At 47.1% G+C, this 16,625-nt stretch overlaps 1 protein-coding gene across 1 annotated transcript in view; it reads right to left on the reverse strand.

Annotated features, from left to right (window-relative positions):
* Positions 1-6,599: 6,599 nt before the first annotated feature.
* The window catches only part of SCARA5 (scavenger receptor class A member 5), a 124,587-nt gene continuing 114,561 nt past the window's right edge, over positions 6,600-16,625 (reverse strand). The window contains exons 8-9 of the mRNA XM_025394908.1: positions 16,140-16,337; positions 6,600-8,804 (exon numbers count right to left, since the gene is read on the reverse strand). Coding sequence (XP_025250693.1) covers positions 8,668-8,804; positions 16,140-16,337 — 335 coding nt within the window. The 3' untranslated portion in view covers positions 6,600-8,667. The remainder of the gene's footprint in view (positions 8,805-16,139; positions 16,338-16,625) is intronic.

The raw sequence follows: 16,625 nt of genomic DNA on the forward strand, positions 1-16,625 counted from the left end.
CCGACTTAATTTACTCCCTATTCCGCTTAATTTACTCCCTATTGGCCGGGCGCGGTGGCTCAAGCCTGTAATCCCAGCACTTTGGGAGGCCGAGACGGGCGGATCACGAAGTCAGAAGATCGAGACCGTCCTGGCTAACACGGTGAAACCCCGTATCTACTAAAAAAATACAAAAAACCAGCCGGGCAAGGTGGCGGGCGCCTGTAGTCCCAGCTACTCGGGAGGCTGAGGCAGGAGAATGGCGTAAACCCGGGAGGCGGAGCTTGCAGGGAGCTGAGATCCGGCCACTGCACTCCAGCCCGGGAGACAGAGCCAGACTCCGTCTCAAAAAAAAAAACAAAAAAAAAAACAAAAAAAAAACAAAAAAACAAACAAACAAAAAAAACTTACTCCCTATTCTACCCTCCGGTCTTCAAGTTCCCTTAAGCTCGTTGGCCTGTTACCCAGTAAAGTTACAAGGAAATGGACTGTGTGGTGTGTTTTGAAGCTGTCCACGGTACAGATACTCCAGTGTCTGCCCTTCCAGAAAAGAGCTGGACCCAAGGGGTCCTCCTGTCTCACGTGCAGACTCCCAGAGTGGGATTAAAAATGCAAAAATCAGGGCTGGGCGCGGTGGCTCAAGCCTGTAATCCCAGCACTTTGGGAGGCCGAGACGGGCGGATCACGAGGTCAGGAGATCGAGACCATCCTGGCTAACACAGTGAAACCTCGTCTCTACTAAAAAATACAAAAAACTAGCCGGGCAAGGTGATGAGCGCCTGTAGTCCCAGCTACTCAGGAGGCTGAGGCAGGAGAAGGGCGTGAACCCGGGAGGCGGAGCTTGCAGTGAGCTGAGATCCGGCCACTGCACTCCAGCCTGGGCGACAGAGCGAGACTCTGTCTCAAAAAAAAAAAAAAAAAAAGCAAAAATCCCATGTTTCCTTGCAAATCCATGTAAATCTGTGGCTGATCTATGTGATGGAATGAAGCATAATTTATTTTGGTTCTATAATGTATTTATTTATCAAGGCATTTGTATTCTATTTTATTGTTGATCAATTCCCTATAATTTAAAATTCTAATGACCACCTCTCCAATAAACCAAAGGCCAATGTATGCCCTGTTGTTATACAAGTAATATTCTTTGTATAATGCTTTAGAATTTGTAAAACACTGTTTCACTTTTTAAAAAATCTTCATAACACAAGATACATTGAATACCTCCATTTATAATGATGATGCTGCAGCCCAAGGTTTATCCAGTAGGTTGTGGAACTAAGACTTGAATCCAGGTCTTCTAATTCTATATTCCATAAATCTTTCTATTTTACTAAATGGCCTCCACTAATTGTAATAAAGTTTCTGCTCAATGAATGACATCAAGGTGTAGTTACCCACTGCTGAGATGTTTTATTTGGGGATTTAACATTTTTATCTGGTAATATTTTTTCCAGCAGTGCAATTTACCAGCAATAACCAATCAGATATTATAATTTCCAAAGAAGATTTCCCTCTGTGATTAGAAAGAGGCTACTGGGAAAAAAATGAACTTTAAAAGTAATAATTCAAAATACTACAGGATAGGGATATTTCCTCAGAATGCAAAGTCAATACCCCCTTCCCTCTGTCCATCCCTGTAATGCCTAGCCCCCTTCCCACCATATAAATTCTCTTTTCTGTCTCTCTAGTACAGAAAGGAGAGGATGTTTCTTTCTCCTTTTGGATCTTCCTTCTTTTCTCAAACATTAAATACCTAGTGTCTCAGTCGTTTGGGGCTGCCATAACAAGCTACCAGAGACTAGGTGGTTTATCAACAATGGAAATTTATTTCTCACAGGTCTGGGGGCTGGGAAGTCCAAGATCAAGGTGCTGGCAGATTCATTGTCTGGTGAGGGCCACTTCCTGGCTCATAAATGGTGCCTGCTTACTGTGCCCTCACATGGCAGAAGAGGGGAGGGCAATCTCCTGGATCTCAAGATTTAGATGTTCTATTTATTGAATGTATGCTAGAGCTTACCTTTTAAAGCATCTGATCCTAGTGTTTTCTTTGTGGGAAGATTTTTAATTACAGAGTCTATTTCCTTATGTGTTATTACACTATTCAAGTTTTTTTTCTTGATTCTGTTTTGATATTTAAAATATATTTGTAGTTTAAATTTTCCCAACAAATACATTGGCATCAAGTTTTATATATATATATATATATATAATATATATATATATATATATATTTTTTTTTTTTTTTTTTTTAAGATGGATTTTCACTCTTTTCCCCCAGGCTGGAGTGCAGTGGCATGATCTCAGCTCACTGCAACCTCTGCCTCCTGGGTTTAAGCAATTCTCCTGCCTCAGCCTCTCAAGTAGCTGGGATTACAGACATGCACCACCACACCTGGCTAATTTTTCTAGTTTTAGTAGAGACAGGGTTTCACCATATTGGCCAGGCTGGTCTTGAACTACTGATCTCAAGTGATCTGCCCACCTTGGCCTCCCAAAAAGTTATTTACAATACTATCTTAATTTTCTTTTTCTTCTCTGCAATGCCTCTACTTTGTCCTCATTTATATTCCTACTGCTTTTAATTTGTGTCTTCTGTTTTTCTTTTTTGATCAGTTTTGCTTCAGGTCTGTCAATATCATTTGTCTTTTTAAAGTTCCAACTTTTGTCTTTGTTCATCCATGATTCTGCCTGTTGTATGGATATGGCACAATTTGTCTGTTCATTCACCTGATGGTGAATGTTTACGTTGTCCCATTCTTGTTACAGCTTTATCTGAACATCTGTATACAAGCCTTTGTGTGAACACCTGCTTTCATTTCTCTTGGGTGTAAATACCTAGTATTGCAGTGGCCGAGCTGTATGGTAGGTATATGTTTAACTCTTTAAGAAAATTGCCAAATTGTTTTCCAAAGTAGTTGTATCATTTTACATTCCTACCAGCCATGTATGAAAGTTCCAGTTGCTCCACATCCTTTCCAATACAAGATATTGTTATTACTTTGGCTTGGGCCAATTTATTATTTTTCAAAGAGATTTAAATGCCAAAAAAATATTGGTTCTATTTACCCATGTAGTGACCATTTCCAGTGCTGTTGATCTTGGTGTAGTTCCATATTCCCATCTAGTATCATTATGCTTCTGCATGAAGGATTTCCTTTCATATTTTTTGTAGTGCATCTGAGCTTTGTCAGTGACAAATTAAACAAACAACATGTTTCTTGTAGTGCCTGCAGGTGTGCTGGTAATGAATTCTTTCAGCTCTTACACGTCTGAAAAAACTATATTTCACCTTTGTGTTTGAAAGATATATTTACTAGGTTAAGAATTCTAGGTTGACAGTTTTTTTTCCTCTCTCTGTGATTTAAAAATGTCACAACTGTCTTTTAGCTTGTATTTTTTCCCCAAAGAGACATCTGTTGTTATTGTTATCTTTGCACCCCTCTACATAATGTTTTCCCCAACTCCGGTTTTTAAGATTTTTTTTATCAGTGGTTTCAAGCAATTTAGTTATAACGTCACTTCATGTAGAATTTCATCATTTTTCTTGTGCTCAGGGTTGAGTTCTGTGGATCTACGGGTCTATGGATTTCACCAAATTTAAGAAAAGTTCAGCCATTACTTAAAATATTTTTTTCTGACCTCCTCTGTTTCACAGGCTCCAATTATACATATACTTGCCACTTGAGGTTTTTCCACAATTCACTGATGTTCTACTAAGTGTTTTCCAGTTTTTTTTCTGTGTGTTTCATTTTGAACTATTGTTTCTTCAAGCTCCCTAATCCCTTCTTCTGTGCCTCGAATCTGCTGTTAATACCAACCAATATATTTTTCAACCCAGACATCATAGTTTCACCTTGAGATGTTTGATATAGGTCTTTTTACACCTTTCAAACACTTAACATTATTTTTATTTGATGTAAAACAAGACTTCTGTTTTCTCAAATGAAAAGACCAAAAGAAGAGATATCATGGGATATCACACCTTTCATATGTCTATTTAACATCTTTTCTCTAGTGTCCTTGGATACATTTCACATACCTGTTTCCATGTCCAGGCCATTGCCTTATCATTCTCTTCAACCAGAAAGTACCCACAGGGAAGACTTCAGCTTTTGGCCACGAAAGGGTACTCATTACCAGAATTGCCCTCCTTCTGTCATAATCAGAAAACAGCATGAAATACTTGCAACTGATCATTTCAGACAAGGGATAATGGGTGGCACAGGGAGGGGAGCCCAGAGCCAGGCAATCTTGCTGAAGTGAGGGGACAAGACTGGTGACAGGAGGCCGTGGCAGCTAGAATTTGCAGGGCACAGTCCCTGAGAGAAGGAAACTACACAGAGAAAGTTCCAGAAAAGTGCATACATTTCTCTCCAGGGAGCCACTCAAGTTCCCTCAGTCAGAGAGGAAAAATTACCCAGGGTACAAAAAGTCCTTCTTCCTGAGGGCTCTTTAGCCTGTTCTAGTTGGGGAAGATGGTGGAGAGGAATAAATAACAAAGCTCCGGTCAGTCAGGAACCCCCTCAGCTCTAAAAAGCTACAGGTTGGGGTAAGGAGAGGAAAAGGGTTAAGGCAAGGCGTGCTCTCCAGAGGGCTAAAGAAGAGCTATTCTAAGAAGACAAGTGACTTACACACTTGACATTTTATAGAAATGTTAGATTAACTGTTGGGCCGGGCGCAGTGGCTCACTCCTGTAATTCCAGCACTTTGGAAGGCCAAGGTGGGTAGGTCACTTGAGGTAAGGCATTCAAGACCAGTGTGGCCAACATGGCAAAACACCGGCTCCACTAAAAATACAAAAATTAGCTGGGCATGGTGGCTCATGCCTATAATCCCAACTATTTGGGAAGCTGAGGCACATGAATTACTTGAACCTAGGAGGCAGAGGTTACAGTGAGCCAAGATCACGCCACTGCACTCTAGCTTGGGAGACAGAGGGAGCCCCTTTCTCAAAAAAAGAAAAAAAAAAAGCCAGGCGCAGTGGCTCACGCCTGTAATCCCAACAGTTTGGGAGGCTGAGGCGGGCAGATCACCTGAGGCCAGGAGTTTGAGACTAGCCTGGCCAACATGGTGAAACCCCATCTCTACTAAAAATACAAAAATTAGCCTGGTGTGGTGGCATATGCCTGTAATCCCAACTGCTCAGGAGGCTGAGGCATGTGAATCGCTTGAATCCAGGAGGCGAAGGTTGCAGTGAGCTGAGATTCAGCCACTGCACTCCAGCCTGGGCGACAGGTCAAGACTGTCTCAAAAAAATAAAATAAAATAAAATAAAGAATGACTATCATCACACAATGTCACTGAAGAGACTCTAGGGTTCCTATGGGTGACAAAGTGGTATCTCCTTAGAGACATGTCCAGGGCACAAGAGTGGGTGCATTTAACTATGACACACGTAAGCCCCAAATCAGGCACTCAAGACAGTCAGTCGTCGTGTCTTTTAGATATTAAAGAGAGCGGAAAAAGGTATCACTGCTCTTCTCCATGTAACCTGTTTACAGAATGGGAAATGTCAGGCCTCTGAGCCCAAACAAAGCCATCGCATCCCCTGTGACTTGCACGTATCCCAGATGGCCTGAAGTAACTGAAGAATCACAAAAGAAGTGAAAATGCCCTGCCCCTGCCTTAACTGATGACATTCCACCACAAAAGAAGTGAAAATGGCCGGTCCTTGCCTTAAGTGATGACATTACCTTGTGAAATTCCTTTTCCTGGCTCATCCTGGCTCAAAAAGCTCCCCCACTGAGCACCTTGTGACCCCCACTCCCGCCCGCCAGAGAACAACCCCCCTTTGACTATAATTTTCCTTTACCTACCCAAATCCTATAAAACGGCCCCACCCTTTTCTCCCTTTGCTGACTCTCTTTTCGGACTCAGCCCGCCTACACCCAGGTGATTAAAAAGCTTTATTGCTCACACAGAGCCTGCTTGGTGGTCTCTTCACACGGACACGCATGACAGGAACCACAAAGATTTGGGAGGGTGGGGGCACCACCAGGACTTTTAGAGGAGAAAGAAAAGGGTATTTCCTTTGTGGATTTCCAGAAAGTTAACTTTTCTCTGTTGACTTAGCAAATTATCATGTAGCAATCTCAGCACATTATTCCCAGAGGTGCCACTTCAAGCATGTGACCAGGACTATGCAGTGACCCGGGCCATCCGTACACAGTGTTCAGGTCCTGTACCTGGAATTCCTGCCTATCCTTAGATGATGGGGCCAGTGACTTCACAGACCCAGTACCTAACTCTGGACGATCTTCTGGAACTCCGGAGGGAAGCACACCCCCAACTGAGGACTCTGGAGATGTGAGAAGGAAACAGACAGGTGTTCTTTTCTCTATTGAATGAAAAGCAGTTTTCTTGTAAGATGGGCCTTGGTGATTGTTCTGTTGCTTGGGACCCACTTCCTTTGGTTACCAAATAAGGCTTGAGCCATCACGTTCCTTGTTGTTGTTGGACAAAACCGTGTTATCATCCAGAAGTATTAGGGTGACTTTTCCTATAAGCTGCCGACACTACCAATCCCCACTGAAAAATGATCACATTATCCAATTTCACCAGCCCTCCCCACACTCACCAGGTTTTCAGGAGAAGGAATGTATGTCATGGAAAGCTTGTTAGTGACATGTTTTTGCTTTATTGAAATTCTTTCTTACAAAAGGTCTGATGTATTTTAGGCTAGGCCTAATTTCCTTTAGTCCCTGAAATGCAGGCCCATGGTCATTTCCATGTTCTCTGAAGTAGGTATGTAAACTAGTAGACTTCCATTTTTAAGGTTCACACAGTTTTTAACATTGTTTTTATTTGATGTAAAACAAGACTTATATTTTCCCTAATGAAAAGACCAAGTAAGAGAGTATGTGCGTCTTCATGGAAGCGATAACTGGATTCTTTGCCAGAACCGGGTTGGGAATTTAGTTTGTTCAGTGTGGCATCTTTTATCTTTAGGTTTTTTTTTGTTTTGTTTTTTTGTTTTTAATTTAAATGCAAACCTTGCAATGTGCTGAACTATGTAGTAAAAAGTGCTATGTTTATATATGCATACATATATTGGCTCTGGCAAGGGATGCATGACTACATGCGTGTTATGTAAACATAGCAATTGGTCAGAAGGAGAGTTTCTCATCATTAGGACATTTAAGGAGTAGCAAGCATATTGGAAGCAAGAATGACCTAGGGCCACATTGACTTAGTTGTCAGCCAGGAGTGTTGCTGATCCTACACCTGGAGGGGCCCAGGTCTCTCCCCAAGCAGGCCGGTGCTCACCTGATATGACAGGTGATCATGTATCTGAGGCCTATAAGTTTGAGATTCCCCCAAGGTGAGGTGGGTCTGTACTCACTTGCTACTAGGTAGCTCCCCTAGTTCTCGAACACATGTATGGCCCAGTTCTGCTCCTCATGTAAAAAGCAGAGCATGATCTCCCTATCTCTAGGAGGAGGCTGCAGATTGCAGATTTGTGGAGGCCCAAGGCCCCTTATTCCTACTCCCCACCCCCAGAAGTTATAGGGAATCTTCATTTCCTTCCACCCATAGGGTTTCCATTAGGACTTGTGTTTTCCTGACCACAGATTCATACCTGAAGAGGCTTGGAAGATGCAAAATCATCACCTCCAAACAGCTGAGACACACATGACTTGGCTTTAACCGTGACTGTCCAATGCCGGAGCACTGGACTTAGGTTTAACATGGGCAGCCCCCATGTCACCCTCCACATCAGCTTTCCTCCTACACTGACGGTCGGCCTGGAAGCCAATCATGTTTGACCTTGCACTCACATCCTGGAGGTTCTGAAGTATGCAACTTTCTAGTTACACGCCACACTTTCTAGTTACTGTACACAAGCTTTTTGCTCAGGCCAAGTAAAGACCATAAGTTCAGGTGGGAACATGGTCTCAGTCATTCTGTCTTCTGACTTGCAGGCTAGGTGAATGGACCAGTTAAGTGCTACCTGGAGGTAAGGTCGTATCCAGACTCACATGCCCTGGACCAATGCAGCTAAGTGGATACATAAATTTAGCACCCAAGATACTATTTAGCCTGCCATGGTAGTCATTCAATGTTAGTCTCATTCCCTTCTCCAAATTTAGCTGGATTCCTGCAGGTGACTTGCATTTCCCTGTTGCCCCTACAGCTGGCTTCTCCTCTATGTCACTTCCTCAAACTAGCAAATGGGGAGCAGAGGCAGAGTAAAGGGGGGAAATTCATCACTTGACATTGCCTCTTGCTGGGGAGGAAGATGTTGAAATTCTTGGACTAATGGAGGTTTGGGAATTGTCTGAAGAGTAAATGATCTGTACTACCACCCATCCCTGCTGCTGCACTTGTCTCTGACACATTCTCAGCATTCACCTGTAACTAAAAGGCCAAAGGGAACTGGGATATTGAGGCCTGGTGCATGGTGTTCAGAGGCTGGGCAAAGTGGTGATCCAGTTGACCAGGGCTCCTCATGCAGGAACCTGGTGGAAGACAGAGATGGGCAGTAGGTCCCAGAGTTACACTTTGGAGCACATGTTCAAGAGGAAAATGACGACTGGCCCCCACGGTCCTGGGATGCAGGTGTGAGGACTGGGAGTGCTGGATGGGTTGTGGCCGAGGCATGGTCAGGGTGGCCCTGAGCCGTGCCCCACCCCAGGGATGCAGGAAGGATGCTCTGTGCGGGACCCCGAGCTTGGGCTCTGCCCACTTTCAGTGTCTGTTGCATGTCACACTGGCATCTTCAGCATGCCCACAGTTTGTTACCCCCCATTTGGAGAAGCTGCAGCGGAAGATAGTTTCCTCTGTGCCCTTGCAGGCGACGTCATCCATCCAGATCCTCCCAGTGCCTGTGGAGACAGGGAAACACAGCTTCTAAGCAGATACACAGGAGGGCAAGAAGGAGAAGAGAGAGAGCATGACTGTGTCTGCCCTTGACTTGGCTCTGCTGCACACTCAAATCTAGGGGCTTCCAGCTGCCCTCTCCACCTCCCCACAAGACCTCATACTTATTTTCTGGGATTAGTTTCTTCAGGGCAGAATCACAATAATTGATGGTGATGATGGTAGTAGCTATGAATATCGGCTATGTGTCAGGAGCCGGACAACCTCTCCTTTTTAGTGGAATTGCCAGGACTGACTATTAAAGTCTTAAACTCTGTCATTGACTCTCGAAGTACATGGGTAAAATCCCTTTACAAAGAATGTCAAGAGAACATTTAAACCACTCCCCTGTTGTTTGGTTCTAACACATGAACTAAGTGGCTTGAACATATTTTTGTGATGTAGACATTTTCAGCCCCTGTTGTCAAGGGATTGCCGTGCAGTGAATCCGGGGCTGGAGCAGGGAGGAGAGGCCCCTTCCACCACCTCCTTGGATGTTGTCTCTTCTCCAGAGCCTCTTCCTGGCCTGGATAGCTGTGGCTCTTACACAATAAGCCCTTTGAGGCAGAGAATGATTTTCAGATTAAACGTCTCCTGGAAGACACATCGGTTTGCAAATTACCCAGGAAAAGGCTGCAAGCTCCAGGGCTTTGTGGGATTAGTCACACCCAAAGCAAAAATTGACTAACAAATAAAGAACAGTTCCAAGGTGACCCAGCCCAAATGCATATAGAGGATCTTGAAACTCTAGCTGGTGTTTCACCAGGGGTTCTGGCTCACGTCCAGTCATGGGAGGACCCATACAATGGGAACAGGGTCGTGGAGGGAGGAGCAGTGCGTATCTGCAGTGACATCAACACTGCGGGGGATCATTCCCAGAGGAATTTGCCAGCAAACCCTCTCTGCTCCTCCCACCACCAGGCAGAGGCTAGAACTCCCAGTCGGCTCTGGGTACCAATCATTGCTTGAGCTTTAGAACTGATAGCTGATTACTCAAGGTGCAGTCTGAGGACCAGTGCTGTCAACATCACCGGAGAGCTTGTTAGAAAAGCAGACACACAAAATCTTCCTTCAGCTTAATCTCTCCCACTCTAGGTTCCCACACTGCCCCTAACCCCGCTCGAAGCAGCCCTGAGAAACATCGCCCATTATCTTTCCATACCATCCCCCCAAATTTTTGCTGCCCCAACACTTCAACACTATTTTATGTTATTTTTCTTATTAATGTAAGAAGACAGGAATGTCAAGCCTCTGAGCCCGAGCTAAGCCATCATATCCCCTGTGACCTGTACGTATACATCCCGATGGCCTGAAGTAACTGAAGAATCACAAAAGAAGTGAAAATGGTCTGTTCCTGCCTTAACTGATGACATTACCTTGTGAAATTCCTTCTCCTGGCTCACAAGCTCCCCCACTGAGCACCTTGTGACCCCTGCCCCTGCCCGCCAGAGAACAACCCCCTTTGACTGTAATTTTCCACTACCTACCCAAATCCTATAAAACGGCCCCACCCCATCTCCCTGTGCTGACTCTTTTCGGACTTAGCCTGCCTGCACCCAGGTGAAATAAACAGCCTTGTTGCGTGCGCGCGCGCGCGCACACACACACACACACACACACACACACACAGAAAAGCAGACTCTTGGCCAGGTGCCGTGGCTCATGCCTGTAATCCCAGTACTTTGGGAGGCTGAGGAGGACAGATCGTTGAGATCAGGAGTTCAAGACCAGCCTGGTCAACATGACAAAACCCCGTCTCTACTAAAAACACAAAAATTGGGTGGGCGTGGTGGCACATGCCTGCAATCTCCGCTACACAGGAGGCTGAGGCAGGAGAATCACTTGAACCTGTGAGGCGGAGGTTACAGCGAGCCGAGATCATGCCACTGTACTCCAGCTTGGGTGACAGAGCAAGACTCGGTTTCAAAGACAAAACAAACAAACAAACAAACAAAAAACCAAATTATTGAGTCCTCTGTGTGCTCAGTACTATTCTGATGAACAGAAAGAAAGACAAAACAACAGACGCAAAGGATTTCTGCCTTATGGAGCTAACGTTCGAGCTTCTATGTGTTTATTTATTCATAGTAGGAAAAAGTTACACTGAATCCTACAGGCTTCCATCTGTACCTCACACATAGAAGGCAGGAGGGCTATTTAACAGGTATTTAAGAGAGGGAAACTGAGGCCCCAGAAAGATTGAGTGACATCTCTAAGTATGTAACTATTGAGGGGAAGAGGCCCTGATCTGGCCTCTCATGTTCGGCCAGTGCAGTCTTTTCTCCTCATACAGCCACAGTGCACAGTCCGTAACACTCAGCCAGGGGACGGCAAACCATGAGCCAGGTCTGGCCAATGCCTGCTTTTATAAATAAAGTTGTATTGGAACACAGCCCCACCCATTTGATTGCATATTGGCTAAGGTTGTTTTCCCACTCCAACTGCAGAACTGAGTAGCTGTGACAGAGACCACCTGGCCCACAAAGCTTAAAATATTTGCTATCCAGCACTTTATGGAAAATGTTGGCTGATCCTTGCACTAAAGCTATTTCCCAATATTTGAATCTTATCTTAGATAAAAGGACAAGAGGAGGTAATAATGCTATAATTAGAAGTGAACACTCCTAATTTTGTCTGCCTGTTCCCACCTACAAATCTATCTGATGTGCACCCATCCTTACCTCCTTTTCCATCTGTCTGTCTCCCTGGGAGATGCTCCCAGCTGCGCTAGGTCACACTCCCTTCCGCAGCCTCCCGGGCCTCCCTCCAGTCATCACCCTTCCACCTCTCCATTTGCATCACTCCAACACCTCCTGGACCAATTTAAAATTTAGAACATCTTCAAGGCCCTCCCATTTGGGTCTTTCCTCGGCTTCCCCCATGCAAACAGAAAATCTGATTACTATGCCCTGTCCAGGAGAAATTTTATGGTGCCAGACCCCTGGGAGAACTGTCAGAGCTTGGAGACACGGAGGACTCAGGTTTGGCAGGCACTGGAATTCCTTCCTTCCTTCTATTCTTCCTTCCTCGCTCCCTTCATTCTTCCTTCTTCCCTCCCTCTGTTCCCCCCTGCCTCGCTTCCTTCCTTCACTCCTCCCTCCCTTTCTTCCTACCTTCTCTCCCTCCTTCCTTTCTTCCCTTCCACATTTATCCAGCTCCTCTTATGCCCCAGGTAGTTTTGGGATTTGGAACTATAAAGGTGAAGCCCTCAAGATGTTTCCATATATCGCAGGGATCAGGAGAGTATAAGAAGTGCTGTGATAGAGAAAAATGTGATGGGAGCCTAGAGGAGGGTTATTCCCATCTTGGGGGTGAGGGAGCATGGAAGGAGCCAGTGTGGAGAGGTATGGGTTGGGCAGGAGGCGGATGAAGAAGATCCTTGGGTGCTGAGCTAGGGAAACCCAGCTTTCTGAGAGCGATAAAAATCCTTTGAGGACCCAGGCAGGGAGTGAGGTGACCAGGCACTCATTTTAGAAAGATCCCTAACAGTTTGAGACCAGCCTGGGCAATATAGCGAGACCCCATTTCTCCAAAATAATAAAATGAAATAATTAGCTTGGCGTAGTGGCATGCGCCCGTGGTCCCAGCTACTCTGAAGGCTGAGGCAGGAGGATTGCTTGAGCCTGGGAAGTCAAGGCTGCAGCAAGCTGTGACTGCACCACTGCACTCCAGAGGGTGCACTCCATGGGTGACAGAGGGAGACCTCATCTCTTAAAAAGAGAAAAAAAGAAAGAAAGATCCCCAGCATCCACAAGAAGGAAGGTCACAGGAGCTAGCCTGCAGGTGTGGTGGCCGTGAGGAGTGGCTCCTGGAGGATTACAGCCTCTACTGCCCCCATCTCCACCCCACACCTGTAGATAAGTGTGCACAATGGAGCCTGTGTGTGCTAACTGCTTGACATGCAGGAACTCCTTTAGCATTTATAGTAATTCTTCAACAGTGGAAGAACTGAAGCTTAGAGAGGGTACGGAATCTCGTCAAGGTCTCCAGCTACAAGTGGCAGATCCGGGATTCTGACGTGGGTGGTTTGATTCCAGGGCTGGGGCGCTAACCACTGCTCTACCTGCTAATCTCCTAAGGGGAGGACAGCAAGAATGACGAGGTGGGGACAGGTTCAAGGAACGCCAGAGGGGTGAATACTAGTGGGATCTGCAGGACTTTGGGACCAACCTGATGCGGGGAGAGGGAGTGGTGACAGGGAAGAGGTGGCCATGGTTCTGGCTGGGATGGGGTCTGACTGGTAGGATGGCTCTGGTGATGGTGATGAGTGATGCACAGGATCTGGTGGGAAGGAGATGTGTGCAATTGTGACAGCTGCTGTTGGAGGAGCCCATGGGGTTGTGCAGCTGTCAGGAAGGTCACTGGACACTCGGGTCTGGAGCTCCACTGAGCACTATGACAGAGGGAAGAGCTGGGGGTGACTGAAGCTCCAGGTGTGGAGGCAGCCTCCAGAGAGAGTGTGCAGAACCCAAGGACAGTGGAGGTGGGGCGTTGGGGGTGCTGGGGAGAGGAAACTGACAGGAGGGGCGTGAGAAGAAGGCTAGGAGGTAGAGTGAGAGAGACCTGGGAGGCTCCTTCAGGCTCAACAGCGGACGAGCTGGGAGTGGGGTTGGGGCACCAGTGGGTAGGATGCTGGCAGGGTGGCTCTGCCTGCCTCCAGGAGTGACAGCCTTCCCTCCTCTCGGTCCCATGGCTACAAAAGCATTAGAACCCTTGGCACTTGGTTTAGAATCCCCCTCTACACTACTCGTGCTGTGGCCAGGGCTGGGCTTGGTCAGCTCTGCCCCTCAGCCGTGTAGCTAGCCTGGTCCATGGCAGGTGCCTGGAAACTGCTTGTAGAGAGGAGGAGGAGAACATGGGTGGAGTCTGTGCTGGCAGAAAGCCTCAGTTATGCCAGCCCTCCCCTGCCCAGGCCCCTACGGCCCCCTGTATACCACTAGTGACACCTGGCCTGCAATCAGCCAAGGTCTTGAATAGCACCTGAGACCCATTAGGGCACCGTGATAGGGAAATAATGGTGCAAAAAATAGGGCATTCGTGAAACCAAGTCCAGCTTCCCATCGACCAGTTTAAAGAATCAAGTGGCAAGCTTAGAGCTTCCCCACATGTGTCAGGAGGAACAGAGGTCAGGGGAATGAAAGAAGCCACAAAGTCTACAGGATCGCTGGCCTGGCACTCTAAGCCCACCCACTGCCTTTTCACCAACTGGCAGAGTCAGGCTAACATGACCTGTGATCTTCAAACTACCTATTCTAACTCCTTGAAAATAATTTATAATGTTTTTCCTCAAAAGGTTTTACTGTCACTTATTAGGAAGAAGCCTTCTTTGGAGTTCGAAATGGGAATTTGAGGACTGTTCCTATTCTACCCAACAACAGCGGTGGTTTTCCTTAGCCAAAACCAGCCGGAATCCAGCCCCCAGCCTTAGGTTAGAGAACAGTATTCTTTCCTGGTGGGCTGCCCTTCGTGGTACCAGACCCCTTTGAACTCGCCCAGCAAATTCTGGCCCTTAAGACTGCACTCCCTGCCAGCTGGCTTGACAGATTTCACCAAGGGTCACTTTCAGTCAATTACCTATGAGATCTATGGGATGAGATTTGGACCAAGAACTGCAGCAACCCCTGGTGGGGATGAAGAGAACGGTGGCGGGAAGAATGCAAGCTTCCACCTCCAGTCTGGATATGACCTGGCTCTGAGTCCCCATCTGGAAGGGACATGCCACTTTCTCCCCTCACCCTGTGCCATGGGTCCCTGTAGCCATTTAGCACAGCGGGTTGGACAGCGATGACCTCAGGCAAGACAGCAGGTACGCCAGGCTCCGCTCCGTGGCGTGGGGAGCCCTGCCGTCAGCGGGCTGCCGTCCGCGGGTCACCAGGGCATCTGGTAACTGGGTGTGAGAGGATCAGCCCCAATCCCTCCCCACACTCACCTGGTCTTCTCCACAGGTGAGCAGCAGCATCTTAAATCCCAGGGGGCCCAGGCTGGGAGACCCATCCCAGAGCCCGCAGGCCCTTTGGTTACAGACAGGACACCAAGACCCAGAGTGCAGAAGCGACAGGGCCAGGACATGCTGTTGAGGGACAGCTCACTACTGAATGAGTGTGGGGAGTACCAGGTTTGTGCACGTGGGACCATTGTTTTAGTTGTGCGTCAACACAAGAGTCTCTGATTCTTTCCATCAGGAAACGAATGCAGGGTTCGAATCAGCCATCTACCTAAGAAGAGTCTGTGCCCCTTCCTCAGAGTCTGTTGTGCCATCTGTAGGAAGGTCAATGTGCTTCAGCATGTCAAAAGGAAAGCAAGCAAAATGATGAAGGCTTTCCAAATCTTGTCATATGGGGACAAGATGAATACTGGGGATTTTCACCTGGAGAAGAAAAGACTCAGAGAGGCAGAGACAGCTCAGCAGAGTGGTTCAAATACAGACTCCTAAGATACCTGCTTGAGTCTAAATTCTGGGTCTGACATTTGCTAGCTGTGTGACCTTGGGCAAGTCACTCAACCTCTCTGTGTTTTTATTTCCTCATTTGAAAAACTGGGATGGCTGCGCACAGTGGCTCATGCCTGTAATCCCAGCACTTTGGGAGGCGAAGGTGGGTGGACTGCTTGAGCCCAAGAGTTTGAGACCAGTCTGGGCAACATAGTGAGACCTCATCTCTATTAAAAGTAAAAAGTTAGCTGGGGATGGTCAGTAGTCCCAGCTAGTCAGGAGGCTGAGGTAGGAGGATCGCTTGAGCCCGGGTGATCAAGGCTGCAGTGAGCCATGACTGCACCATTGCACTCCAAACTAGATCCTGCTCCCCTCCTCAAAAAAAGAAAGAAAAAAGAAAAACAGCAATGATACCTGTATACTTCATAGTGCTGTAAAGATGAAATGGGTGAATATTTGTTACATGTTGAGAACATAGCCTGGCACAGAGTGAGTATCATATCAGTGTTAATGATAAAAGCATAACAGAGCCATGAGAACAAGTTATAAAGGTCTGAGGAGCTAGCCAGGGGGAGAGAGACCACAGCAGCTGTGCCTGGGACACAGGACTGGGGAAGGCTGGTATGGGACACCACCAGGAGACAGGACTTAGATTCAGGGAAAGGAAGAATGTTCTAATCATCAGAACTGTCTGATGACCACCGGAGGTGGTTGCCTGGGGCAGAGCAGTGAGTTCTCATTGCAGTAAGCATTCGGGGAGAGGCTGGGGACCTTGCAGAATTGCAGTGGAAGGGACTCCGGCTTTGGAGGGGGGCCCAGTCCTAGGATGTGCAGGCCCTCTCCCATGTCCTTTACCCTCAGAGCGCCTTACCTTGCCCGAATCGAGCTGTGCGGTACACCTCCTCCACGCCGCGAAAGCCGAGCATGCGGCACACCACATCTCCGTCCTTCTTGTCCCAGCCGTCGTCACACACGGTGCCCCAGCGCCGGTCGTGGTACACTTCCACGCGGCCCTCGTGCGGGCCTGAACCGTTCACCAGACGGATCATCATCGGGGCCTCCACGCCACCTGCCAGAGCAGCCGACTGTCACTACCCAGCTCTGGACACACCAGGACCCGCCCCCAGGGGCCTTCTGTGACTCCCCATATCCCTGGGTAGGAGGAAGAGAGGGCTGGGGCCCCGCTATATCAAGACTTCAGCCCCCAAATCTCCCTGTGCCTCGCCTGCCCTTTGCCAGCCTTCTCTCCACCTAAAAAAAAAAAAAAAAAAATAGCTTTTTAACAGTACGGTGCTAATACAAAAACAGACACACAGACCAATGGAACAAAATAGCCCAGAAATAAAGCTACACACCT

Source organism: Theropithecus gelada, chromosome 8 (assembly GCF_003255815.1).
Source record: "Theropithecus gelada isolate Dixy chromosome 8, Tgel_1.0, whole genome shotgun sequence".
Taxonomy (NCBI): Eukaryota; Metazoa; Chordata; class Mammalia; order Primates; family Cercopithecidae; genus Theropithecus; species Theropithecus gelada.